This window comes from Netta rufina (assembly GCF_964035555.1).
Source record: "Netta rufina genome assembly, chromosome: 3".
Lineage (NCBI taxonomy): Eukaryota > Metazoa > Chordata > Aves > Anseriformes > Anatidae > Netta > Netta rufina.
The window spans coordinates 120,394,815-120,421,978 of record NC_140125.1 but is presented as its reverse complement, the minus strand read 5'-3'; the positions used below and the strand labels follow the sequence as shown (position 1 = coordinate 120,421,978).

At 62.5% G+C, this 27,164-nt stretch overlaps 3 protein-coding genes across 3 annotated transcripts; 1 reads left to right on the top strand and 2 right to left on the bottom strand.

The window, feature by feature from the left end:
* Positions 1–136: 136 nt before the first annotated feature.
* CLU (clusterin) lies at positions 137–5,204 on the top strand (the record flags this gene model as incomplete). Its single annotated transcript, XM_084284508.1, is given in 9 exon segments — positions 137–338; positions 526–674; positions 755–925; positions 1,010–1,418; positions 1,988–2,101; positions 2,210–2,225; positions 2,227–2,434; positions 3,869–4,050; positions 5,022–5,204. Coding segments are annotated over 9 exon segments (1,458 nt in total). The 3' UTR covers positions 5,029–5,204.
* Positions 5,205–5,494: 290 nt separating this feature from the next.
* SLC35F6 (solute carrier family 35 member F6) lies at positions 5,495–10,965 on the bottom strand. The gene is given in 8 exon segments (XM_084283916.1): positions 5,495–6,238; positions 7,151–7,261; positions 8,091–8,303; positions 8,518–8,599; positions 8,601–8,672; positions 8,674–8,691; positions 8,763–8,835; positions 10,843–10,965. Coding segments are annotated over 8 exon segments (1,092 nt in total). The 5' UTR covers positions 10,920–10,965; the 3' UTR covers positions 5,495–5,792.
* A 4,871-nt stretch (positions 10,966–15,836) lies between these two features.
* Positions 15,837–26,873, bottom strand: KCNK3 (potassium two pore domain channel subfamily K member 3; the record flags this gene model as incomplete). Its single annotated transcript, XM_084283906.1, has 2 exons — positions 15,837–16,780; positions 26,591–26,873. The coding sequence occupies 2 exons, from the start codon at positions 26,871–26,873 to the stop codon at positions 15,837–15,839; spliced, it is 1,227 nt and encodes a 408-aa protein (XP_084140032.1).
* Positions 26,874–27,164: the final 291 nt, after the last annotated feature.

The following is a 27,164-nucleotide window of genomic DNA, read 5'->3' as shown; positions in this document are numbered from 1 at the left end:
GGGGGTCAAGTTGGGGCTCAGCATCATCTTGGGGGGGTCAGGATGGGGTTCAGAGTCTTGGGGGGGGGTCAAATTGGGGCTGAGCATCCTCCTGGGGGGGTGGGATGGGGCTCAGAGTTTTGGGGGGGGGGTCAGGATGGGGCTGAGCATCCTCCTGGGGGGGGGCTTTGCATGGGGCTCAGCATCCTGGGGGGGCGCTCAGCACCCCGAGGACCAGCAGTGGCATCCAGACGGGGTCACCAGGCTCCTGTCGGGGGGCAGGGGGCACACGGGGAAGGCGGGGGGGGCGGGGGGGGGGCTGCCCAAATCCCCCCCCCCCACGAAGACCCCGAGCCCAGGCGAGATTTTGGGGCCACTCCTCTCCATTTGGGCAAGCGAAGAGGCCAAATTCCCGCACACCCTGGGAGGGGGCTCTTTTATTTTATTTTATTTTTTTTTTTTAATTATTTTTTTGGGGGGGAGGGGGTCGCAGCCATCCTCAGGGGCGTCCCCCGTCCCCCCCCCCTCAATTTACTCCCCCCCCAGAGCTGTCGGCGGCCGGCAGCAGGTACGTGGAGGCGGAGGTGGAGAACGCCGTCGGCGGCGTGGAGCGCATGAAGGCGCTGCTGGAGCGCAGCAGCAAGGAGCACCGAGCCCTGCTGCACAGCCTGCAGGAGACCAAGCGGAGGAAGGAGGTGGGCGAGGAGGAGGATGAGGGTGAGGATGATGAGGATGAAGGCTCGGGGGGGGTGAACCGGTGCTGGGTGCCTTGCAGGAGGCGGTGCAGCTGGCGCAGGAGAAGGAGAAGGAGCTGGCGGCGAGGCAGGAGGTGTGCAACGAGACGATGCTGGCGCTCTGGGAGCAGTGCAAGCCCTGCCTCAAGCACACCTGCATGCGTTTCTACTCCCGGACCTGCCACAGCGGCTCGGGGCTGGTGGGGAGGCAGGTGAGAAGCACGGGGAGGGTTTTAGGGTCGTAACGGGGGGGGTCCCGGTTTGATTCTGAGCCCCCTCTCCCCAAAACCCGGCAGCTGGAGGAGTTCCTCAACCGCTCCTCGCCCTTCTCTGTCTGGGTGAACGGCGAGCGTGTGGACGCGCTGCTGGAGCGGGGGGAGCGGCAGGAGAGGAGGCTGGAGGAGCTGGAGGAAGGCTTCGGGTTGCTGGAGGACGGCGTGGACGACCTCTTCCAGGACAGCACGAGGGTTTACAGCCGCCGGGCCCCCTTTTTCGCGCCCCCTTTCGGGGGTTTCCGCGAGGCTTTCCTGCCTCCCCCCGCCGTGCGGCGCGTCCGCTCGCCGGCGAGGGAGCTGAGCCCCTTCGGGCGGCACCACCCGGCCCGGGGTTTCCACCACCTCTTCCAGCCCCTCCTGGAGCTGACGCAGCGTCTGCTGGACGGCGGGGCCGGCTCCTGGGAGCACCCCCTGGCAGGATTCGGTCCAGGTAGGAGCTCGGCACCGGCGGGCACGACCCTTCCCGACACGGCTTGGGGTTGGGGATGAGCTCAACCCCGCTACGAGACACCAGAGAATCCCCGCGGGAGGCTGGGAGCTGTTGGCAGACCTAGACTGTTGTTTTTTATTTATTTTTATTTTTTTGGGGTGTTTTTTTTCCCCGTAGGGGCTGCCAGGGGAAGGGCAGGTGTTGGTTTTGGGCGCGTTCCCCCTCCTTAGGGGCTGCGCCATCGCCTCCGGCTCCGTCTCCTCCGCGTAGGGCGGCTGGGAACGGGGCTGTGTCGAAACCCGGGCTGGCACGGAGCGCTCGGGGCTACAAAACGCCTGGTTTCGGGGCAGGAAATGTTTTGCTGTGAAGTCAAAACTTCCGTGGAAAAAAAACCAAACACACTCAAGTGTTGCACAAGCACCCGGCGGCGCCAACCGGGGCGCGCCCACCCCAAGCCAAGCCCGGGGAGCGTCCCCATCCCTGTTCCCGACCCTATAACTCTGCCCTGGGGGCTCCCCGGGAGCTGGCAGGGTTTTGGGGTCCCTGAGGGTGGCCCCGGCTCCCCGCAGAGCCCCGTAACTTCAGCAACGAGCGCATGGTGTGCCGCGAGATCCGCCGCAACTCGGCCGGCTGCCTGCGGCTGCGCGACGAGTGCGAGAAGTGCCGCGAGATCCTGGCCGTGGGTGAGTTTGGAAAGGGCGTGGGGGCACCTATTTTTTTTAATTTTTTTTTTTTGGGGGGGGGAGAAAACCCCTCTTTTTGGGGTGCTGAGGGTGCCGTGCGCCCCGCAGACTGCTCGCAGGGGGACCGGCGGCGGGGAGCTGCGGGAGGAGTTCGAGGACGCCCTGCGCCTGGCCGAGCGCTTCGGGCGCCGCTACGAGCAGCTGCTGGGCGCCTTCCAGGCCGAGCTGCTCAACGCCAGCAGCCTCCTGCAGCAGCTGGAGCGGCAGTTGGGCTGGGTGTCCCGCCTCGCCAACCTCAGCCGGGGCTCCGACGGCTTCCTGCAGGTCACCACGGTGCGTCCCCCCTGTCCCCGAGGGTCCCTCCGGGTCCCCGAGGGGCCTCCCAATCCCCCAGGGTCCTCCCTTGCCCTTTCCAGCCCCGAGGGTCCCATGTCTCCAAGGATCCGCCCCATCCCCGAGGATCCGCCCCATCCCCAAGAGTCCCCCCTTGCCCTCTCCATCCCTGAGAGTCCCCCCATGTCCCCGAGGGTCCCCCCTTGCCCTCTCCATCCCTGAGAGTCCCCCCATGTCCCCGAGGGTCCCCCCTTGCCCTCTCCATCCCTGAGAGTCCCCCCATGTCCCCGAGGGTCCCCCCTTGCCCTTTTCATCCCCAAGGGTCACCCCCATCCCCAAGGGTCCCCCCTTGCCCTCTCTAACCCCAAGGGTCCCCCCTTATCCCCAAGTGTCCCCCCTTTCCATCCCCAAGGGTCCCCCCTGGTCCCCGAGGTCCCCCCCAATCCCCAAGGGTCCCCCCCTTGCCCTTTCCATCCCCAAGGGTCCCCCTAATCCCTGAGGGTCCCCCAAGTCCTTTCCATCCCCGAGGGTCCCCCCCATCCCTGAGGGTCCCCCCAATCCCCCAGGGTCCCCCCTTCCCATCCCCGAGGGTCCCCCTCGCCCTTTCCATCCCCAAGGATCCCCCCATGTCCCCCCGTCCTTTCCATCTCCAAGGGCCTTCCCGTCCCCGAGGGTCCCCCCATGTCCCCAAGGGTCCCCCTCCTTCCCCTTTCCATCCCCGAGGGTCCCCCCATGTCCCCTAGGCCTCCCCTTGCCCTTTCCATCCCCAGGGGTCCCCCCCGTCCCTGAGGGTCCCCCTTTCCCCCTTCCATCCCCGAGGATTCCCCCCCTGTCCCCGAGGGTCCCCCCTTGCCCTTTTTCATCCCCAAAGGTCCCCCCTGGTCCCCAAGGGCTCCCCCTTTCCATCCCCGAGTGTCCCCCCATGTCCCCAAGGGTCCCCCCTGTCCCCAAGGGTCCCCCCTCACCTTTTCCGTCCCCGAGGATCCCCCCATGTCCCCCCGTCCTTTCCATCTCCAAGGGCTCCCCCTGTCCCCAGGGGTGCCCCCATGTCCCCAAGGGTCCCCCCCCTTCCCCTTTCCGTCCCCAAGGGTCCCCCCCAACTCCCAAAGGTCCCCCCTTCTCCTCTCCAACCCCGAAGGTCTCCCCATGTCCCCAGGAGTCCCCCCTCGCCCTTTCCATCCCTGAGGATCCCCCCCCAATCCCCAAGGGTCCCCCGTTGTCCTTTCCATCCCCAAGGGTCCCCCCCCCATCCCCCAGTGTCCCCCTTTGCCCTTTCCATCCCCAAGGGTCCCCCCCATGTCCCCAAGGATCCCCCCCATCCCCAAGGGTCCCCCTTCCATCCCCAAGGGGTCCCCCCCATGTCCCCAAGGGTCCCCCTTGGGGTTTTAGGGTCTCAACTCCCCCTCCGTGTCCCGTCCCCCCCCCCCCCCCAAGGTGTTATCCAAAGTCCCCGACCCCTCGGACCCCTCGGCGCCCCCCGCCACGCAGGTGACGGTGCAGCTCTTCGACGGGGAGCCCCTGTCCCTGCGGGTGCCCGGGGACATCCCCTGGGACGACCCCCGCTTCATGCAGAGCGTGGCCGAGCAGGCGCTGCGGCACTACAAGCAGAACGCCGTGTGAGTGCTGCCCCGGGGGGGAGATCCTAAAAGCCCCAAATCCCCCGTTCGGGGTGGTTCCGGAGGCAGGAGTATGGTGGGGGGGGAGCCTAAAGGCAGAAATGCCACATTTGGGGTGATCCTAAAGCTGGAACCCCCACATCAGGGGTGATCCTAAAGCCGGGAACCCACCATAGGGGCGATCCTAAAGCCCAAAACAACATTGTAGGTGATCCTAAAGGCCAAAACCCCATATTTGGGGCCATCCTAAAGCACAAACCCCCCATTTGGGGCCATCCTAAAGCCAGAAGCCAAGTTTGGGGTGATCCTAAAGCCAGAAATCCTACATTTAGGATTGCCCCAAAGCAGGAATCCCCACATTTAGGGCAATCCTAATGCTGGGAAGCCCCCATTGGGAGTGATCCTAAAGCCCAAAACCAGATCAGGGGCGATCCTAAAGCCCAAAACCATGTTGGGGGTAATCCTAAAGCCAGAAATCCCACATTTAGGATCACCCCAAAGCAGGAACCCCCACGTTTGGGGCAATCCTAAAGCCAGGAACCCCCCATTGGGGGCCATCTAGAGCCTAAAACCCCTCATTTGGGGCAATCCTGAAGCAGGAAACCCCACATTGGGGGTGATCCTAAAGCAGGAATCCCCACGATACGGGCGGTCCTAAAGCCAGAAACCATGTTGGAGGCGATCCTAAAGCCAGAAACCCCACATTGGGGGCCATCCTAAACCCAGGAACCCCCTGTTAGGGGCCATCCTAAAGCCCGAAACCACATTGGGGGCGACCCTACAACCCAAATCCCCCTGTTAGGGGCCATCCTAAAGCCAGGAACCCCCTGTAGGGGACCACCCTAAAGCCCAAAACCAAGATGGGGCAATCCTAAAGCCCCAAACCCTACATTTGGGGTGATCCTAAAGCCCCAAGCCCCCCATTTGGGGGCGATGCCGGGCTCACCCCCCCTCCTGTCCTTCCCCTACAGGGAGTAGCCACCCCATTACCGCAGCGGCCCCATAGGGGGGCTCGGCCCCTGCTGCCTCCCCCCACCGTCGGCACCGTTCCTACAGCTGGACCCCAAAAGGCCGGGACAGAAAACGAAGGTAGAGCCCCCCCCCGGGCCTTTTGGGGCCGTGCCCCCCGCCTCAAATAAACCTCGCAAAAAGCAGCCGTGTGCGCCTGGATTGGGGGGAAATGGGGGAAAAATGGGGAAAATGGGGGAAAAATTCAACCTGAGGGTGCTTGGGGCCCCAAAAATAGGAGGTGGGACCCCAAAAAGGACCCCAAGGCTCACAATGAGGACCCCAGTCTGCTATGGGGGGGGACACACAGACCCCAGTGTCCTTCTGGGGAAAGGAGACCCTACAGGGGCCGTCCCCCACCCCACGCCATCCCCTTTAGGGCCCCCCACCCCACGCCGTCCCCTTTAGGGCCCCCCAACCACCACTCAGCAATCCGGGGTCCCCCCCCACTTTATTTGGCACAACCCCAAATAACAAGGAAGGGGGCGCAGAGCAGCGGGGCCAGCCCCGACCCCAAACCCGGGAGCTCCCCATGTATGCGCACCCCGTTCCCATATCCCAAAGAAGAGGAAGAGGAGGAAGAGGAGGAGGAGGAGGAGGAAGGCTGCCCTACACCACCTCAGGGAGGCCGAATTCAGCTCAGCATCCCCAAAAGGAGTCCGGATAGGGGATATAGGGCAGCGCAGGGATATAGGGCAGCGCGGGGATATAGGGTGGGGGCTCAACTCACCCCATTAACACCCCCCTGCTCCCCCTGCAGCAACCCCTGCCTCTCGGCCTCGCCCCCCCCGCTGGGCGCAGGGCTTGAGAGCTCGATGCAACCCGTTATAGAGCCCCGTGCCGGCCAGCAGCACCCCAAACCCTACAAGCTGTAAGGCGTGGAAGCTCTCCCACCCCAAAAGCAGGCTGCAAACCCAAACGGCGGCGGTGCGCAGGCTGTCCAGCACCATGCGGGTGGTGGCGCTCAGCTCCTTGGTGACGCTGAGCCCGGCGAAGTTGAAGAAGGCGATGCTGGCCACGGTGGCTAATAGGGCCAGGGAGATAATAGGGCGGCGGCCCAGCTGGCAGAAAGCGTCGGGGGCGTCCTCCAGGACCCCCCGGGGGTTGGCGCTGAAGCCCCCCGCCGGGATGTAGTACATGGGGAGCAGCAGCAGGGCCAGCAGGACGAAGCCGAAAAAGCCTGGAGGGGGGGGCGAGGAAGAGGATGAGGAAGGGGGTGGGAGGAAGGTAATGGTGTCAGGCGCGCCCCCAAAGGGGATGGATCCCCCCCCCGCCAGCCGTTCGTGAGCTGGGGTTGGGGTTCAGCACCCCCTCTTTGTGGGCTGTTAGGTCCTGAGCCCCCCCAAAATGCTGCTCCCCATATTGGGTTCGCACCCCATGCGCCCTGAACCCTCCCAAAACAGCTCTCCCCATATTGGGTTTGCATCCCACGCACCCTGTTACATCCTGAACCCCCCCAAACAGCTCTCCCCATATTGGGTTTGCACCTTGTTACGCCCTGAACCCCCCCAAAATGCCTCTCCCCAGCTTGGGTTTGCACCCCATGCACCCTGTTACACCCTGAAACCCCCCCCAAAACTCCTGTCCCCATACTGGGTTTGCACCCCATGCACCCTGTTACACCCTGAACCCCCCCCCAAAACTCCTGTCCCCATACTGGGTTTGCACCCCATGTAGCCTGTTACACCCTGAACCCCCCCAAATGCCTCTCCCCATATGCTGGGTTTGCACCTTATGCACCCCATTACATCCTGACCCCCCCCCCCAAACACCTCTCCCCAAACTTGGTTTGCACCCCATGCACCCTGAACACCCCCAAAACACCTGTCCCCATATTGGGTTTGCACCCCATGTAGCCTGTTACATCCCAATCCCCCCCAAAACACCTCTCCCCATATCGGGTTCGCACCCCACGCACCCCATTACACCCTAAACCCCCCCAAAAACACCCCTCCCCAGCCCGGATTCGCACCCCACGCACCCTATCACCCCCTAAACCCCCCCAAACACCCCTCCCCATACCATTTCCCCCCTCCCCTGCTCAAAACCCCCCCCCCAAAACCCCCTAATTTTGCCCCGTGCCCCATCCGACCTTCGGTGCCCACAGCCTGCAGCGGGTGCACGTCGTGCTTGTAGACGAATTTCTCCTCCAGCACCATCTGGATGGCCACGATCACCTGCGCCATGACGATGAGGAGGTCACCTGCGGGGCCAAAAATAAAAAAAGGGGGGGGGGGTTCTGAGTCTTCAAAATAGGATGAAATCCCAAAATAATAGGATTTGTTAAAGGAATAGGGGCGAGCAAACAGCGCCGGGTGCGCCGGGGGTCTCCGCTCCACCAGGGCGCACAGCGGGTACAGCCAGCAGCTCGTTTTCATGCTCCTGGACTAATTACATATTAATTACTACTTTTTTTAAAAAAATAATTATTATAATTAGCTTCTGGGGTCCAGCCCCTCCTACTGGAGCACGCGCATCAGTCCCCGGTGGGGGTCTCCGGGGGTTTTTCACGCTGAACCTCTCCGAGTTTTTTTTCTCCTCCTTCCCCTTTGTATCAAGTTTTTTTAAGAATATTTCCTGCAGGTTTTGTCTCCCAGCCCTCCTTCAGCTTCTTTTTTTTATCCCTTTTTCTTAATCTCTTGGCCACCTGGCCAGATATCAGATATCCCATAATAGTCCCTAGTTGTGATCAGTCGTTCTGAAACCCCCAAACATCAAAGCCTTCATCCTAAACCCAAATTGCTTTCTTATTAAAACCTTCCTCACCAGCCCTTCCCGGGGACGGTCCCACCTAGAGCAGGGTTAAATTAATCTCCAAGAAGACAAAAAATTAAAAAAAGGCTGTAACTGTTAGAAAAAGTCCAAATTTATGAAACGGGTCCATAAATTTGAGGAGGATTTCCTGAAAACTTGAAAAATGGACCAGGATGAGGGGGAGACTGGGACGCGCCGCACCTGTGGTTCACGAATTCAAATTTTTCGATTAAAATCTTTCAAATTTAATTGAAATCTCCTTTAAATTAAATAATTACCCGTGATCACCTCGCTGAGCTCGCGCTGCTGCCCGGGGCCGCCTCGCAGGTCGGCCAACCCCACAATCAGCAGCCCCAGGAGGGTGGCCCCGATCCCCAGCCACTGGCTCAGCTCCAGCCGGCGACCCAAAAAAGCCACGGAGAGGAGCCCGGTGAAGACGATGACGGAACCCCGAAGCATCTGGAAGCTGGAGGCGCTCGTCATATTTAAGGCTAGATGGGGAAAAACCCCAAAAAAAAAAAGTGACCCCAAAATCATTTTCAGCCCCGCGGGGACGCCGCCACCCTTTTGGTTCGGGTTCCTCAAACCCCATTGGTGATTTGGGGTTCCCCGAAGCTCGGTGCTGATTCAGGGGGTTCCCCCAAAACCTCCCCGCTGCTTTAGGAGGTTGTGGGGTCCCCGAAAAGCCCCCCCCCCAGCACTCACCCACGTACATGATGCTGGTCCCGGTCATGTCGCAGAGCGCCGGGGGCAGGAAGAGCAGCGGGTTGAAGGGCTGCGGGGGGGGCCACGCGGGGCTCCGACCTCCTCCTGTCCCTCCACAGCAGCAGGTAGAAAACCCCCAGGCAGGAAAATTCCCCCCAAAAACATGCCCACCGCCTGCGGGAGAGGTGGGTGAGGGGCCACGGAGCCTTTTAGGGTCTCCCCGCCACCCCAAATCCCGCTCTCACCTGCAGGAAGGGGTGCTGGAAGCGGTGCTCCTCCGTCCCGCCGCAGCCCCCGGCGCTGAAGTTGTCGGCCCATCTGTGGGGTGGGAGAGAGCCACGGGGTTAGGGGAGGTGGGGCAGACCCTAAAAGGCACCCAGAGGCATCCTCGTGTCCCCCCCCGTCCTCGCCCTACACTTCTTTAGGGACGAGTTGTAGGGCAGGAGGACGACGCCACCCCCAGGGGACGGCTTTGGGGATAAGGGGCAGCTTTAGGGTCAAGGGACAGCTTTGGGGTCAGGGCTCCCCGTGCTCCCCCAGGCTCGGATAGGATCCGTGGCCACCCCAAGCTGCTGCTGGCCCCGTTCCCGGCCCTGAGTGACAGGCAGGGAAAGGGGGACACCAATTTCCACACACACACGCCACCGCCGCGACGCGCTGGCCCCGTGCCCAACAGGATCCTAAGGGACACCCCAAAAGCACCCCCGGGTGGCCCAGCCCCGTGCTATGGGGTTTCTGGAGGAGGCTGGGTGCCCACACGGTGTTTTGGGGTGGGGGCTACCAACCCCCTGCTTTTGGGGCGTCCAAGCCATGGGGTAATGGTGGTCACACAGGAGCAGAGTCCCCGTAGGTGGTTTTGGGGAGCATCGCCCCATACACAGGGAGGAGGGGACCCCAGAAACTTGGTGGCTGAGGGCTCCCAGCCCCACAGCCCCAGGACCCCCCGGGACCCCAGCTCCAGCCCCACGGCCCCAAATCCTGCCCCACAGCCCCACAACCCCCAGCTCCAGCCCCATGTCCCCCAGCTCCGGCCCCACAGTCCCAGGACCCCCGGGACCCCAGTACCAGCCCCATAACCCCCAGCTCCAGCCCCATAGTCCCAAATCCTGCCCCACAGCCCCTAGCTCCAGCCCTATGGCCCCATGACCCCCAGTTCCTGCCCCACAGGCCAGGATCCTGCCCCACAGCCCCAAGACCCCGACTCCAGCCCCATGGCCCCCAGCTCCTGCCCTAAAACCCCAGGACCCCCCAGCCCCATGACCTCACGACCCCAGCTTCTGCCCCATGGCCCCAGGACTCTGGCTCCAGTCCCACAGCCCCAGGACCCCTGGCCCCTGCCCCAGGACCCCCAGCTCTGACCCAAGGACCCCCAGCCCCTGCCCCACAACCCCTGGCTCCTGCCCTAAGGCCCCACGACCCCCAGCCCCATGACCCCACGACCCCAGGCCTCTGTCTCCAGCCCCACAACCCCAGGACCCCCCAGCCCCAGCCCCCCAGCCCTGGCTCGTGCCCTAAGGCCCCCCCAACCCCCAGCTCCTGCCCCATGACCCCAAGACCCCAGCTCCAGCCTCAGGACCCCCAGGCCCTGCCCCACAACCCCAGGACCCCAGCTCCAGTCCCATACCCCAGGACCCCCAGCTCTGACCCCAGGACCCCGGCTCCTGCCCCACAACCCCTGGCTTCTGCCCTAAGGCCCCCACGACCCCCAGCTCCTGCCCCATGACCCCCGGCCCCTGGCTCCAACCCCACGACCCCAGGACCCTACCCCACAGCCCCAGCTTCAGCCTCAGGACCCCAACCCCTGCCCCACGACCCCAGCTCCAGTCCCACAGCCCCAGGAGCCCCCAGCTCCAGCCCCACGACCCCAGGACCCCCATCTCTGACCCCAGCTCCTGCCCCACGAACCCTGGCTCCTATCTCCTGCCCTATGGCCCCACAACCCCAGCTCCAGCCCCACAACCCCCAGCCACCGCCCTAAGCCCCCCAGCTCCTACCCCACGACCCCAGGACCCCCAACCCCGACCCCAGGACCCCCAACCCCTGCCCCACGACCCCAACCCCAACCCCAGCCCCAGCCCCTTTATGCTGACACCGCAGCCCCACAGCCCCAAGCAGGGGCAAGGCCCAGGCCCTCCAGCAGGCCCCCAGGCCTGCCCCAGCCCCCACCTCCCCCGGGACCCCAGGCCCAGCCCCCCCCCCCCGTGCCTCAGTTTCCCCAACAGCAACCCCCCCAGCCCTATAGGGGGGCTCACGGGGGGTCAGCACCCGGTGCCCCCCGCCCCGAGGAGGCTCAGCCCGACCCGGCCCGGTCCCCCCCGCACTCACTTGGCCGCCAGGGTGTTGATGGAGCCGGTGAGCAGCATGAGGGCGGCCAGGCCCAGCTGCCGCCGGGACCACGACATGGCCCCCTCCGCCCCCCCGCGCCGCCGCCGCCCTCCCTGAGGCGCCGTCAGGCCACGCCCCCTTCTTAACCCCGCCCCGTGACCCCCGCCCACCAGCGCGGCCCAATCGTAGTCACGCCCTCCCGCTGTGGCCACGCCCCTATTGGCTCCGCCCTCTCTCGATGGCCCCGCCCCATCTCACCGCCCCCAAACACCCCCCTGGCCACGCCCCCGCGGTTAAGCCACGCCCACGCCCGCCGTGGCCACGCCCCCGGGTGTCCCCATGGTCCTAGAGCCGGGTCCCCGGGTCCCCCCCCATGTCCCCCTCGTCCCCATATCCTAATGGCCCCATATCTCCCCCATATCCCCATGTCCTCCCCGTATCCCCATATGCCCCCCATGTCCCTATATCCCCCCATCCCCCCATGTCCCCATATCCCCCCCACGTCCCCATATCACCCCCATGTCCCCATAGCCCCCCATATCCCCCTGACCCCATATCCTCCCCATGTCCCCATATCCCCCCCCCGACCCCATATCCCCCCATATCCCCCCCGACCCCCGTATCCCCATATCCTCCCATATCCCCCCATGTCCCCATAGCCCCCCCATATCCCCATATCCCCCCCATGTTCCCATATCCCTCCATATCACCTCCATATCCCTCCCCATATCCCCATATCTCCCCATATCCTCATATCCCCATATCCCCATATCCTCCCATCCCCTTTATCCCCCCCATATCCCCCCATGTCCCCATATCCCCCGACCCCATATCCCCCCCATATCCCCCTATCCCCCCATGTCCCCATAGCCCCCCATATCCCCCATATCCCCATACTCCTCCATGTCCCTATATCTCCCCATATCCCCCCATATCCCTCCATGTCCCCCTGACCCTATATCCCCCCCTGACCCCATACCCCCCCCGTCCCCATATCCTCCCCCATATCCCCCCCATATCCCCCACGTTCCCATATCCCCCCATGTCCCCATATTCCCCTGACCCCCATATCTCCCCCCGACCCCATATCCCCCCCATAACCCCCATATCCCCCCATGTCTCCCTGACCCCATATACCCCCCCATGTCCCCATAGCCCCCTCATGTCCCCCTGACCCCATATTCTCCCCAATGTCCCTATATCCCCCTCCGTATCCCCATATCCCCCCATATCCCTCCTGATCCCATATCCCCCCCGTATCCCCATATCACCCCCATATCCCCCCCATGTCCCCCCCATTTCCCCCCTATAACCCCATATCCCCCCGACCCCATATCCCCTCCATATCCCCCCATATCCCCCTGACCCCATAACCCCCCCATATCCCCCCCATATCCCCCCTGACCCTATATCCCCCCCATGACCCCATATCCCCCCCCATATCCCCCCCAGTGCCACCAGATGTCGCCCTTGCTACATTTGGGGCGGGCGGGGAGGCCCTGGGGGGAGGCCTCACTGCTGGAGGCCTTTTGGGTTCGCCTCCCAGTTCATCCCAGTAGGGCCCAGTCACCCCTATGGGATCCCCTGGGGGGCACTGGGGGCCTCCGGCATCACCCCGAGGGGCAGGGGGGGGAGGCCCAGGGAAAAGGGAGGCCAAAAAAAGGGAATGGAGGCCCAGGGAAGGGAGGGCCGAGGGAAGGGAGGCCAAGGGAATGGAGGCCGAGGGAAGGGAGGCCCAAAAAAAGGGAGGCCAAAAAAAGGGAGCCGAAGAAGAAGGGGTTTGGGAGGTCAGGGGAAAGGAGGCCGAGGGAAGGGAGGCCAAAAAAAGGGAGGCCGAAGGAAGGGAGGCTGAAGGAGAAGGGGTCAGGAGGCTGAAGGAAAGGAGGCTGAGGGAAGGGAGGCCAAGGGAGAAGGGGAAGGGAGGGCGAGGGAAGGGAGGCCGAGGGAGATGGGGTTGGGAGGCCAAGGGAAGAGAGGCTGAGGGAAGGGAGGCCAAAGAAGGGGTTTGGGAGGTCAAGGGAAGGGAGGCCGAGGGAAGAGAGGCTGAGGAAGAAGGGGAAGGGAGGCTGAATGAAGGGAGGCTGAGGGAAGGGAGGCCAGTGGAGAAGGGGCTGGGAGGTTAAGGGAAGGGAGGCCAAAGAAGAAGGAGCCAGGAGGCTGGAGGAAAGGAGATCGAGGGAAGGGAGGCTGAGGGAAAGGAGGCTAAAGAAGAAGGTGTTGAGAGGCCAAGGGAAAGGAGGCCCAGGGAGGACAGGGCAGGGAGGCTGAGGGAAGGGAGGCCAAGGGAAAAGGGAAGGGAGGCCAAAGGAGAAGGGGTCAGGAGGCTGAAGGAAAGGAGGCTGAGGGAAGGGAGGCCGAGGGAAGAGAGGCTGAGGGAAAGGAGGCCGAAGGAGAAGGGGAAGGGAGACCAAGGGAAGGGAGGCTGAGGGAAGAGAGGCCAAAGAAGAAGAGGAAGGGAGGCCGATTGTGTTTTGGGGACGGTGTTTTGGGGACGGCGGATATGGGACGTTGGTTTGGGGATCTTAGTTTGGGGACAGTGGTTTGGGGTCGTTGGTTCGGGGATGGTATTTTGGGGACATCATTTTGGGAACGGTTTTGGGGACGGTGTGCTGGGGACGTTGGTTTGGGGAATTGTGTTTTGGGGTCGTCGTTTTTGGGGCGCTGCTTTTAGGGCCGGCAGTTTGGGGACAGTGCCTTGGGGGTCGGTGGGTTGGGGCTGGCAATATGGGGACGGCGGCACAGCCCCTGTGCCCCCCCTGAAGCCCCCATGATTTGGGACCCCCCCATCCCCACCACCCCAAACCCCCTGGCCCTGCTGGTCCCCATCCCGATGCCGCACCCAGCAGCGGGGTGACCAGGGGAACCCCAAAAACATCCCCATCCCGGGGGTCCCAAATCACCCCTCCAGCACCCCCAAAGCCTCTTTATTAGGGACGGGGGCAGGAGGGGACCCCCGAGGCCCTTCTGGTGCCACCCCAAGGAGATGATGCCACAAATCCCAAAAACGGGCACAGGGGTGACCCTCATCGGGACCCCCCCTGTGCGTCCCGGACCCCAAAACCCCAAAAGGGACAGCACAGGGGGGGGTCACGGTTCGACCCAGCCTTTATTTCTCTCCGGAAGGGAAACCAGCGGCGCAAACACAACTTTGGCATGAGAAAACGGGGAGAAACCTCGTCCCGGGGGGGGTAAAATCCCTTTTTTTTTTTTTTCTGGGTATTTCTCTCCCCCTTTATAGGGTCGCGGCGTAAACGCGCCCTCTTGGAAATGCACTTTTTTTTTTTTTTTTTGGGTTAAAAGGTGAGAAAAGAAGCGCCGCGCCGGGGGACGGGCGCCCCAGATGCCCCCCAAGTCCTGGGGTCCCCCTTGGGTTTGTTTTATTTTTTGGGGTCAAGAGGGGTCGGTGCACGTCTCGGTGTCCCCCCCCTGCAGCCCCCCTGCTGCCGTTGGGTGAAAATGAGGGATTTTTTCCCCCCCTTATTCCCTTTTTCTGTGATGGGGACAGAGCCCCCGTGCCCCCCCTGTGCGATGTCCCTGTGCCCCGGAGCACCCCAAAAATTGGGATCAGGGTGTGGGGTGTGATGGGGGGCAATGGGGTGTGGTGAGGGGCAATGGGGGGCTATGGGGTGTGAGGGGGCACAGTGGGGTGCAATGGGGCACAATGGGGTGCTATGGGGTGCAATGGGGTGCTATGGGGTGCAATGGGGAACAAGGGGGTGAAATAGGGTGTGATGGGGTGTGGTGGGGCACAATGGGGTGCAATAGGGAAGAGTGGGGTGCAATGGGGTGCAATAGGGTGCGATGGGGTGCAATGGGGTGTAGTGGGGCACAATTAGGTGCAATGGGACACAATGGGGTGCAATGGGACACTGTGGTGTGATGGGGTGCAATGGGGTGCTATAGGGTGCAATGAGGTGCTAAGGGGCACAATGGGGAGCAATGGGGTGCAATGGGGTGCGATGGGGTGAAATGGGGCATGATGGGGGCACAATGGAGCCCAGTAAGGTGATATGGGGTGCAATGGGGCACAATAGGGTGCAATGGGGGGCAATGGGTTGCAATGGGGCACAATGGGGTGTGATGGGGTGCAATGGGGTGTGATGGGGCACAGTGGGGTGCAGTGGGGTGAAATGGGGCACGCTGGAGCACAATGGGGTTCAATGGGATGCAGTGGGGTGTGATGGGGCACAATGGGGTTCAGTGGGGCACAATGGGGTGCAGGGGGGCACAATGGGGTGCAATAGGGCACAATAGGGTGCAATGGGGCACAATGGGGCACAGGCTCAAGGGTGCAGCTTGGGGTCGTGACGATCAAGGGTAAAAAAAACCTCCTCATGCCCCGCATTGTCCCCCAAAAAAACACTTTGCCCCAAGTGACACCTCCATCCCCGGAGCCATGATGAAGATCGGGGTCAGGGGGGGCACCCTACAACCCCAGCCCGGGCACCCCCACCCCTGGTGGCGTTTTGGGACCCCCGGTGCCCACCCCCAGCGCCCTGCTCACACCTGGAGAGGGTGCCAGGGGGTACCTGGGGGTACCTGGGGGTGCCAGGGGGTGCTGGGGGGGGGTCTTGGGGTGCCAGGGGGGGTTTTGGGGCTCCCCGGACAGGGACATGTGCTCCCCCCCTCTTCTCCCACCCCCCTCCCCCAATTTTTTCCCCTTTTTTTTCCCCGCCGCTTTCCACCGGGTCCCAGCGCCCTCTCCGCCTCTTCAAGTTTCACAGTTTGAGGAGTGCCGTTTTGCAACGTAAAAATAAAAATAACCCTTAATTTAAGTTAAAAATAAAATAATCCAGCCCCCCCACAACCCCCCCCAACCACCACCACCACCACCTCCACCTCCACCATCACCCTCCTGACCCCGCAGCCGCCCCGCGTCCTTTGGGGGGGGACCCCAAAGGGGAGAGTGGGATTCGGAAAGGGGGGGGGGGTCCTTGGCCACGGGGGACAAGAAGAGGGGTGCGTGGAGGGGGTTTGGGGGGGGGGGGGGGGGGCTACACGGAGCTGCGGCGTTTCACCAGCCCCTGGAAGGCCGAGAGGCTGTGGAGGCCGGTGGAGACGGAGCTGATGGCCGAGCGCCGCGCGCCGCAGAAGCAGCGCTTGGAAGGGGTCTGGGGGCAACGGCCCGGCGAGGAACGGCTCTGCTGCTCCACGCAAGTGTCCGAGGTGGACAAGTCCCGGGGGATGATCATGGGGATGGAGTACTGCAGCTTCTCCCGGCTCTTGTACCACAGGCACGAGCACATGGACTGGAAGTGGAGCACCTCGGCGTAGACGTTGCGCAGCCCTCCTCCTCCTCCTCCTCCTCCTCCTCCTCCTCCTAACCCCATGCCCACCGTGGATGCCGCTGGGGCACCCAAGGGGCTCGTTTCGGCTCCCTGCCTTCCTCCTCCTCCTCCTCCTCCTCCTCCTCCTTGGCCGGCCCGGCTGAGCAGGGCCCGGTGCTCGGCGTCCCTCTTCTCATCCTCGGCGTTCATGGTCATGAAGCGCAGCACCACCAGGTTGAGGAAGGCGCCGATGACCGTCAGCCCCGTCAGGATGTAGACGAAGCTGAAGGCCACGTACTGGGGCTGGTTCTGCAGCGCCTCGTCCTTCTGCAGGGCCACGTAGTCCCCGAAGCCGATGGTGGTGAGGGTGATGAAGCAGTAGTAGTAGGCGTGGAAGAAGCTCCAGCGCTCGTAGTAGGAGAAGGCGGCCGCCCCGATGCACAGGGTGCTGATGCAGGAGAAGAAGCCGATGGCGACCATGTTGGCCATGGAGACCTCGGCCCGCCTCATGCCCAGGCACTTCTTGGCGCGGTGCAGGAGGTAGCGGACGAAGGTGTTGATGCGTTCGCCCAAGCTCTGGAACATCACCAGGGTGAGGGGGATGCCCAGCAGGGCGTAGATCATGCAGAAAACCTTCCCTCCGTCCGTGCTGGGGGCCGCGTGGCCGTACCCTGAGGGGGAGAAGGCGCGGAGAGGGGTTTGGGGTGGTCCCGGCGCCTTGCACGGCCCCCCTTCTGTGGTCACCCCTATGGGTGTGGGGTCTTGGGGGGGGCTCCTAAATGAAGGCCTGGTCTGGGGGGGTGGTGTTGGTACCGGGGTGTTGAGGGTGCCCTGTCCCAATGTGCAGCTCCTGGGGGAGCCTGAGCCGCAAGGGTTGGGTGGGGATGGGAAGGAGAAGGGGGAAAACGGGAGATTTTAGGGAATGGAGAGGGGAGGGTGGATGGGTGACCTCTGTTACCCCATCCCTGCGTCCCTGCAGCCCTGTGTCTCTGAGTCCCCATGTCCCTGCATCTGTCCCCATGTCCCTTTATCCCTGTATCCCCATGTCCCTTTATCCCTGTATCCCGTGTCCCTTTATCCCCATGTCCCCATGTCCCTACATCCCTGTATCCCCATATCCCTTTATCCCTGTATCCCATGTTCCTATAACCCTGTATCCCCGTGTCCCTACATCCCTGTATCCCATGTCCCTTTATCCCTGTGTCCCTATGTCCCTTTATCCCTGTATCCCATGTCCCTTTATCCCTGTATCCCATGTCCCTATAATCCTGTATCCCATGTCCCTTTATCCCAGTGTCCCCGTGTCCCTTTATCCCAGTATCCCCACGTCCCTTTATCCGTGTCCCCATGTCCCTTTATCCCTGTATCCCATGTCCATATAACCCTATGTCCCATGTCCCTATATCCCTGTATCCCATGTCCCTATAACCCTATGTCCCGTGTCCCTATAACCCTATGTCCCATGTCCCTACATCCCTGTGTCCCATGTCCCTATATCCCTGTGTCCCCATGTCCCTATATCCCTACATCCCTGTGTCCCCGTGTCCCTATAACCCTGTATCCCATGTCCCTATAACCCCATGTCCCATGCCCCTTTATCCCTCTGCCCCCAGGATCAGCCATCGGCCACCCGGGGGGCCCCCATCCCTCCCCACCACCCCCATCCCCAGGGGCAGCATCTGGCCGTGCCCTAATCTCCTGCCTGCGCAGGACGCACGCAGATGGGGCCGTGTGGGGAGGGAGGATTACGGCCCCGTAACACAGCCCGACAACGGCCAGCTGAGCCCGGGGGGGCCTGGGGGGGCTGGGAGCTGCCACGAGGGCAGCCACCCCCCTCCTTCTCCTTCTCCTTCTCCTTCTCCTTCTCCTTCTCCTTCTCCTTCTCCTCCTCCTCCTCCTCCTCCTCCTCCTCCTCCTTCCTTTTCCTTTTCCTTTTCCTTTTCCTTTTCCTTTTCCTTTTCCTTTTCCTTTTCCTTTTCCTTTTCCTTTCCCTTTCCCTTTCCCTTTCCCTTTCCCTTTCCCTTTCCCTTTTCCTCTTCATTTCCCTTTCCCTTTTCCTTCTCCCCCTCCTCCTTCTCCTCCTTTCCCTTTCTTATTCCCTTTCCTTTTCTTATTCCCCTTTCCCTTCCTCTTTCCCTCCCTTCCCTATTATTTTCCTTTTCCTTTTCCTTTTCCTTTTCCTTTTCCTTTTCCTTTTCCTTTTCCTTTTCCTTTTCCTTTTCCTTTTCCTTTTCCTTTCCCTTTCCCTTCTCCTTCTTCTTCTCTTTCCCTTTCCCTTTCCCTTTCCCTTTCCCTTTCCCTTTCCCTTTCCCTTTCCCTTTCCCTTTCCCTTTCCCTTTCCCTTTTCCCTTTCCCTTTCCCTTTCCCTTTCCCTTTCCCTTCCCCTTCCCCTTCCCCTTCCCCTTCCCCTTCCCTTCCCCTCCCCATTCCACCGCCCCACTCCCCAGTTATTCCAAGCCTCCAGAGTCCCATTTCCCATAAGAACAGGCCATGTTCCCCTACAGGTGGAAAACATTTCAATATTATTAGGGCACATGGAAAACATTAGGATATTCCCCTATACATGGAAAACATTTGGGTATTAAGGCACAAAATCGGGGACCCCCCCCCCGGGCACCTCTCCCCTGGTGCCAACACCGTCCCCGGGTCCCCGTGGGCCATTTCTGAGCCAAAACTATCGGGGCCGGCTGGACTTGGGGACGGTTTTTGGGGACCACAACGCTGGATTTGAGGCAAATTGACCCTACAAAAAGCTTTGCCCCTCCTGGGGCCCAGCCCTGCCCTCCGGGGACCCCCCCAGCCCTGGGGGTCTGCGGTCCCCTTTCCTCCTGCACCCCTGGGGGTTTCAGGTCCCCTTTTTTCCTGCAGGGGGGGAGCTGGGGGACCCCAAATCCCACAGCTGCTCCTGGGGGACCCCAAATCCACCTTCTGCTCCTGGGGGACCCCAAATCCCTCGGCTGCTCCCGGGGATGGGGGCTGAGCGTGGTGCCCCCCCCCCGGGGACACCGCGGAGGGGACATCCCGTGGCAGGATGGAGCTGGGGGCGCAGCTGCCGGGTGCCTCAATTTTGGCCCCAAAACAGCCCAAATCTCCCCATTTCTCACAGCCATATGGCCAAGGGTGGGGTTTTAGGGTCTGAGTCTCCAGCGGTGCCCTGCAGGGACCCTCACCGAGCACCCTGCTGCCATGTGGGCTCCGGGGCCGTATTTAATATATTTAGCCCCATTTCCCCAGGGCTATATTTAGGATATTTAATATTTTTAGCCCCATTTCCCCAGAGCTATATTTAGCATATTCAGCCCCGTTTCCCCAAGACTATATTTAGAATATTTAACCCCATTTCCCCAGGGCTATATTTAGGAAATTTAGCCCCATTTCCCAACGACTGTATTTAGTATATTTAATATATTTACCCCCATTTCCCCAGGACTTATTTAGGAAATTTACCCCCATTTCCCCAGAGCTATATTTAGGATATTTAATATATTTAACCCCACTTCCTATATTTAGTATATTTAATATATTTAGCATATTCACCCCCATTTCCCCAGGGCTATATTTAGGAAATTTACCCCAATTTCCCCAGATCTATATTTAGCATATTTAACCCCATTTCCCCAGGCTATATTTACTATATTCAGCCCCATTTCCCCAGGACTATATTTAGCATATTTAACCCCATTTGCCCAGGACTATATTTAGTATATTTAATATTTTTAGCCCCATTTCCCCATGACTATATTTAGAATATTTAGCCCCATTTCCCCAGGGCTATATTTAGGAAATTTACCCCAATTTACCCCAATTCACCCCCCCCATTTTCATCCTTTATGGGACCCTGCAGATGCTGCCTGCCCCCCTGCCCTATTGGGGACCCCTTCCCAGTGACCCCATTACAGCAGGGGCCAAATCCTGCCCCCCAAAAAAACCTTACAAAGGGGGCTCAGCACCTTTTCCCTGCTTCCACCCCCCCCCAAAAAAAAAACCATCCCCAGAGGGTGCCGAAACCCTGGCACGTCCCCAAGGCTCGCGGCTGCCTCGTGGCCTTTTTAGGGCCGCGGAGGAGCAGGTGTAGGGCTGGGACCTGGAGCACGGCCAGGGGATGAGCGGGGCAGCGGGCCATGGGGCTGCAAAAAGGGGGGGGGAAACGGTGCGGGGCTGGGGGGCTGCGGGGTGGGGGTGCCGGGGGTGAAGGGGGCGAATTATGGGGCTGAAGGGGGTGAGGTATGGGGCTGTATGGGATAAGGTATGGGGCTGAAAGGGGCAAGGGATATGGGGCTGTAGGGAAATAGGATATAGGGCTGCAGGGAGCAAAGTTATGGGGCTGCAGGGGGCAAGGTATGGGGCTGTATAGGGTAAGGTATGGGGCTGAAAGGGGCAAGGGATATGGGGCTGCAGGGAGCAAAGTTATGGGGCTGAAGGGGGCAGGGGGTATGGGGCTGAAAGGGGCAAGGGATATGGGGCTGCAGGGAGCAAAGTTATGGGGCTGAAGGGGGCAGGGGGTATGGGGCTGAAAGGGGCAATGTATAGGGCTGCAGGGAGCAAAGTTATGGGGCTGCAGGGGGCAGGGGTATGGGGCTGCAGGGAGCAGGGTATGGGGCTGTAGGGAAATAGGATATGGGGCTGCAGGGAGCAAAGTTATAGGGCTGCATGGTGCAAGGTATAGGGCTGCAGGGAGTAGGGTATGGGGCTGCAGGGAGCAAGGGGTATGGGGCTGTAGGGGCTAAGGTATGGGGTTGCAGGGAGCAAAGTTATGGGGCTGGGGGCTAAGGCTGCTGGGGGCAAGGGGTATGGGGCTGCAGGGAAATAGGATATGGGGCTGCAGGGAGCAAAGTTATAGGGCTGCCGGGTGCAAGGTTTTGGGGCTGCAGGGGGCAGAGTTGTGGGGCTGAAGAGGACAGGGGTATGGGGCTGCACAGAGCAGGATATGGGGCTGCAGGGAACAAAATTATGGGGCTGCAGGGAGGAAGTTATGGGGTTGCAGGAACCGAGGTATGGGGCTGCAGGGGGCAAGTTATAGGGCCCGGAGCAGCACCCCCCCCTCCAGCACCCCCCAGCACCGAGCCCCTCGCTCCGTGACCCCAATCCCAGTGTGTCCCCTCTGTGTGTGTGCACAGGGGGGGGTCACAACCCCCCAGGAGTGCTCGCAGCCCCCCCACGGGTCCCCGTCCCCCCCCCCCGCAGCCCTTTGTGCCCCCCCCGTGCCGCGGGCCCGATGCTGTCATGGAAAATCCCCACACCGGCCAAGGGCCGTGTTTGCGCTGACCCAAAACTGGCAATTTTTCACTCAATTCTGGGGCTCCGCCAGGCCTGTTCCCGGTTTCCAACCCCCCCCCCCAAGTTCTCCCGTTCTCCCCGCTATGGGGCTGGGTGCTGGTGGCCCCCCCAGAGGGAAGGGGTCTCGGGGGGGGGATTAAAACCCATGCTCTAGAACCTGGCACCGTGCACTGGCACCCAGATTGTGCACCGGCACCCAGCTCTTTGCACGAGTGCACAGCACCCTGCACAAGCACCCAGCACCATGCACCAATGCATAGCACCATGCACCAGCACCATGCACCAGCACCCAGTGCTCTGCACAAGCACCCAGCACCATGCACCAGTGCCTAGGACCATGCACCAGCACCGTGCAGCAGCACCCAGCACCTTGCACAAGCACCCAGGACCGTGCACCAGTGCCCAGCACCATGCAGCAGTGCATAGCACCATGCACCAGCACCATGCAGAAGCACCCAGCACCCTGCACAACCACCCAGAACCATGCACTAGCACCATGCACCAGCACCCATTACCGTGCACTGGTGCCCAAATTGTGCACCAGCACCATGCAGCAGTGCCTGGCACCGTGCACAAGCACCCGGCACCGTGCAGCAGTGCCTAGCACCGTGCACCTGCACACAGCACCATGCACAAGCACCATGCACCAGCACCAAACACTGTGCGCCAGCACCGTGCACAAGCATCATGCAGCATCACCCAGCACTGTGCACAAGCACCCAGCACCATGCACCAGCACCCAGCACCGTGCACAAGCACCGTGCACCGTGCACAAGCACCCAGCACCATGCACCAGTGCATAGCACCATGCACCTGCACTGTGCACAAGCATCATGCACCAGCACCCAGCACTTTGCACAAGCACCCAGCACCATGCACCAGTGCATAGCACCATGCATTTGCACCCAGCACCTTGCACCAGCACCCAGCACCGTGCACCAGTGCCCAGCACTGTGCACCAGCATCCAGCGCTCTGCACAAGCACAGAGCACCATGCACCAGTGCCTAGCACCATGCACAAGCACCCAGCACCGTGCATCAGTGCACAGCACTATGCACCTGCACCCAGCACCTTGCACCAGCACCCAGCACCGTGCACCAGTGCATAGCACCATGCACCTGCACTGTGCACAAGCACCATGCACCAGCACCCAGCACTTTGCACAAGCACCCAGCACCATGCACCAATGCATAGCACCATGCATTTGCACCCAGCACCTTGCACCAGCACCCAGCACCGTGCACCAGTGCATAGCACCATGCACCAGCACCGTGCACAAGCACCATGCACCAGCACCCAGCACTTTGCACAAGCACCCAGCACCATGCACCAGTGCATAGCACCATGCACCAGCACCCAGCACCGTGCACAAGCACCCAGCACCGTGCACCAGTGCCCAGCACTGTGCACCAGCATCCAGCGCTCTGCACAAGCACAGAGCACCATGCACCAGTGCCTAGGACCATGCACCAGCACCGTGCACCATGCACAAGCATCATGCACCAGCACCCAGCACTTTGCACAAGCAACCAGCACCATGCACCAATGCATAGCACCATGCACCAGCACCGTGCACAAGCACCATGCACCAGCACCCAGCACTTTGCACAAGCACCCAGCACCGTGCACCAGTGCCTAGCACCATGCACAAGCACCCAGCACCGTGCACCAGCACCGTGCACAAGCACTGTGCAGCAGCACCCAGCGCTCTGCACAAGCACCATGCACCGTGCACCAGCACCCAGCGCTTTGCACAAGCACCCAGCACCATGCACCAGCACCCAGCACCCCCGCAGCCCCTCTGCTCTCCCCACCGGGAGCCCCCCGCCCCGTTGCAGCCTCTCGTCTCCCCCCTTCGCTAGCCCCACGCCGCCCCGGCCAGGCTTTCTCCCAGCCTGCCATAAATCCTGCACGCTGCGCTCGCTGCAGCCCGGGAGGCGGCTGATAAATGTTGAAACCAGCCCATAAATCACACGCGGGGCGCAGCAGGCTCCGGATCAGGTCCGGCTTCCCAGCACCAGACCCGGCAGCACCCAAATTGCACTTGGCAATAGGAAAAAAAAAACGACCAAAAAATCAAGAAATTAGGCCGCGGGTTGTTTTTTTTTTGTTTTGTTTTGTTTTGTTTTTCTTTTTCTTTTTCTTTTTTCTACCCGGTGCTGGGCACCTTTGGCCCGGCACGGGTTGTTTGTGGCTGCGCTGAGCCAGCCGCTTGCAGGGTTTAATGAGGCATCCGCAGGGAGAGGAGTTAATTGCTCTGATCTCTCCAGGACGGGGACGAGCAGGAAAAGGACAGGGTGGGAGCAAAACAGGGCTCTGGGGGGGGGCTCCAGGATGGGGAAAACCCCCCAGGACAAGGCTCTGCCTCCTCCTGGTCAGCCTCAGCGCCAGGTTTTGGGTTTTGGCTGTGCGGGGTGCGGGCAGCTCCCCAAAAAGCCACCGCAACGGGGACGGGTGGCGGCGGTGGCGCACGCGCCCTCAGTAGGCTTCAGAGTGAACACCCCGGGGGTGTTTTTGGGGTGTGGGGGGGCAGCTCGCGGCCCTAAAATGCAGCAGCAGGGTCCTTCCCCGCGGCACGTTCACTCTGAAGCCCACCGAGGGGCCGAGCGGGGGCTGAAGCGGCGATGAAAATAGCAGCAGGGCACGGAGAGGGGGGGCGCAAAGCAAGGCCCTGGCCCCCAGCAGCCAGCGAGGGGGGGGGGGGGAAACGCAGCCGAGGACGGGCAGCGAGGCCAAGGGCTTGGGGGGGGGGGCAGTAGGGGGGGTGTCCGGGACAACCCGGCCCTGCCACCGTGTCCCCGTGTCCCCCCCGAGGTGCTGCAAAAGGGGCTGTGGGGTCCCCCCCCCGGGGTGGTGCCCGCGTTCCCGTGTCCTCGTCCTTGTCCTCAGCCTCTTTTTGTGCCCCCCCCCCCCCCGAACAAGGGGAGGTCCCGGCACCATCCCGCAGTTTGGGGCCATGGGGGGTTGGGGGGGGCCACCAGGAGACCCCCCCCCCCATGGGGCAGAATTAGGGACGGAGGGGACACGGGGACACCGCTGTCACCGCAGCCTTGCCCCACGCCGAGCCGTCCCGTGCCATAAACAACCCCAAAAAAGGGGGGGGGGGGGGGGGGGGACAGTGACAGATGGTGGCACCGTGGCCAGCCTCCGCCACCTGCCCCGGCCCAAATGGCCGCAGCGAGGTGGTTTTGGGAGCAGGGGACACGTTTTGGGGCCGGTGACAGCCCCCCCCGGCACGTGGCAGGGACACGGGGTACCCGTGCGCACCCGGCTGCCACCAGCACTGTCCCCATGGGTGCCACCACGGGGGGCTCATCTCTCACAGAACCCCCCCCCCAGGGCAGCAGCACCCAACCCCAGGCACCCTTGGGTGCCCCCCCAGCTCCCTCCCCAAAACCAGAGCCCCCCCCCCCGAGAGCGTCAGAGGGGACGGAGCCCCAGGGGGAGCTCGGGGACAGGGGGACGCGTGCTGGGGACAGGGCTGCCAGGGACCTTCAGAGCCTGGAGTTTTGGCTTTTTTCCCAGGAGAAGAAGGGAAAAAAAAAAACCAAAAAACACTAAAAAAGCACAAAAAGCAAGGAAAACTTCAGAGCGGGGCCCAATTTTTCTTCCTTTTTTTTTTTGTTTGTTTTTTTTTTTTGTTTGTTTGTTTTTTGTTTTTAAAGCCTGCCCTGCGCCCCCGCGGGATCCATCCCCGGCTGGGGACAGGCACAAAGCCCCCCCCCGACCCCCTCCCGACCCCCCCACCCCTCTCACGTCAGACATAAGCCGCTTCCCCGAGCCGGCCCCAGCTGCTCCGCCGGCCCCCAGCCCATAATAACCCCCCCACATCAGCCCTGAAGCCCCCCAAGACTCCCCCCCAACCACAGACCCCCCCCCATGGCACGCCGGGGATGGGGACGTTTTGGGGCTGGGGGCCTATAGGGGTCCTGTGCCCCCCCCCAGCCCCCTGTCCCCCTCCCCTAAAAGAGGGGGGAGCCTCCAGCAGCATTTCCAAGGGGATTTTGGGGTCCTGGCACCCTGCACCCCCCCGGGGGGGTCCTGAGCTGTCCCCCCCCCCCCCCCAGCAGCTCCCCCACATCCCTGTGTCCCCCCCCCCCCCCCAGCAGGGAGGGAACCCTGTCCCCAGGAAACCTTCCTCCTCCTCCTCCTCCTCCTCCAGGGAAGGGGTCAGCCGAGGGAATTGTGATGTGCCCCAGCAGGGACCCCCCCCCAACCCTGCTGGACCCCAAAACCCCCCCCCAGGACCTCCCTGTAGGGCCTGGAAGTGGGGTCCCTGCCCCAAGACACTCAGCCCCCCCCCCCCAAACAGCCTGGGGATTTAAGAGGGGGTGGGAATGGGGGGGGGGGGGTGATTTCGGGCAGGGGATCCCCAAAATTGGGGGGCTCTGGGCTGCGGAGGTGGGCAGGGGGTGCGGGGGGGGTGTTTTGGGGAGGGGGCTGTCTGGGGTCAGGTGGTTTGGGGAGGGGACCTTTGGGGTGGGTTTTTGGGGAGGGTGCCCTTGGGGTGGGCTTTTTGGGGAGGGGTCCTTTGGGGCTGGGCGTTTTGGGGAGGGGTCCGGTGGGGCCGGGCCTTTTGGGGAGGGGTCCTTTGGGGTGAACGTTTTGGAGAAGGGTCCTTGGGGGTCGGGCGTTTTGGGGAGGGGTCCGTTGGAGCTGGGCCTTTTGGGGAAGGGGACTTTTGGGGTGAGCATTTTGGAGAGGGTGCTGCTGGGGCCGGGCGTTTTGGAGAGGGGTCCTTTGGGGCCGGGCGTTTTTAGGGGGGGACTTTTGGGGTCGGGAGTTTTTTTTTGGGGGGGGGGGACTTTTGGGGTCGGGCGTTTTGGGGAGGGCTCCGGCGGGGTGGGCATTTTGGGGAGGGGTCCTTTGGGGTGAGCATTTTGGAGAGGGTGCCACTGGGGCCGTGCGTTTTGGAGAGGGGTCCTTTGGGGCCGGGCGTTTTGGAGAGGGGTCCTTTGGGGTCGGGCTTTTTGGGGAGGGCTCCGGCGGGGTCAGGCCTTTTTGGGGAGAGCTCCGGCGAGTCTGCACAGCTTCAGCAGCGAACCGGGCAGCTCCCCCTAACACCCCAGGGCTGCGCGCAACGGGGGACCCCCTCAGCATCTCCCTCATCCTCCGGGGGGGCGCACGGCGCAGCGGGGGGGGGGGGACCCCTCGTCCTCCGGGGGCGCATCCGCAGGGGTCGGGGGGGGGGCCACGCCGTTACCTATGGTGGTGATGACGGTGATGGCGAAGTAGAAGGAGCCGGCGAATTTCCACTGCACGCCGGCCTTGTGCGGCTTGAGCTTGAGCACGACCCACTCGAGCTCGCGGAAGCCGGCGGCGCTCAGGTTGTACTTGCTCCGCAGCTCCTGGCTGCGCGCCTCCAGCCTCCGGCGCTCCTCCGTCTCCCCCTCGGACTCGAGGGCGTCGAAAACGGCGGCCCCCACCAGCAGGTAGGTGAAGGTGCACATGATGAGCGCCAGCGTGCGCACATTCTGCCGCTTCATGGTGCGCAGCGGGCGGCGGAGGAGGCGGCGGAGGCGGAGAGGGGGGGAGGCGGCGGCGGCGGCGGCGGCGGCGGGGCCGTCTGGGGCATGGCGGCGGCGGGGGGAGAGGTGGAGGAGCGGTGGGGTGCCGGTGGTGGTGGTACTGGTGGTGCTGGTGGTGCTGGTGGTGGTGGTGGAGGTGGTGGAGGTGGAGGAGGAGAGGGGAGGGGGCGGTGGAGGAGGGGGCGGGTGGGGGCGGAGCTGTCCTTCAGCACCAGCGCCCCCCCCCCTCCCCGCACTGGGAATGGGGAT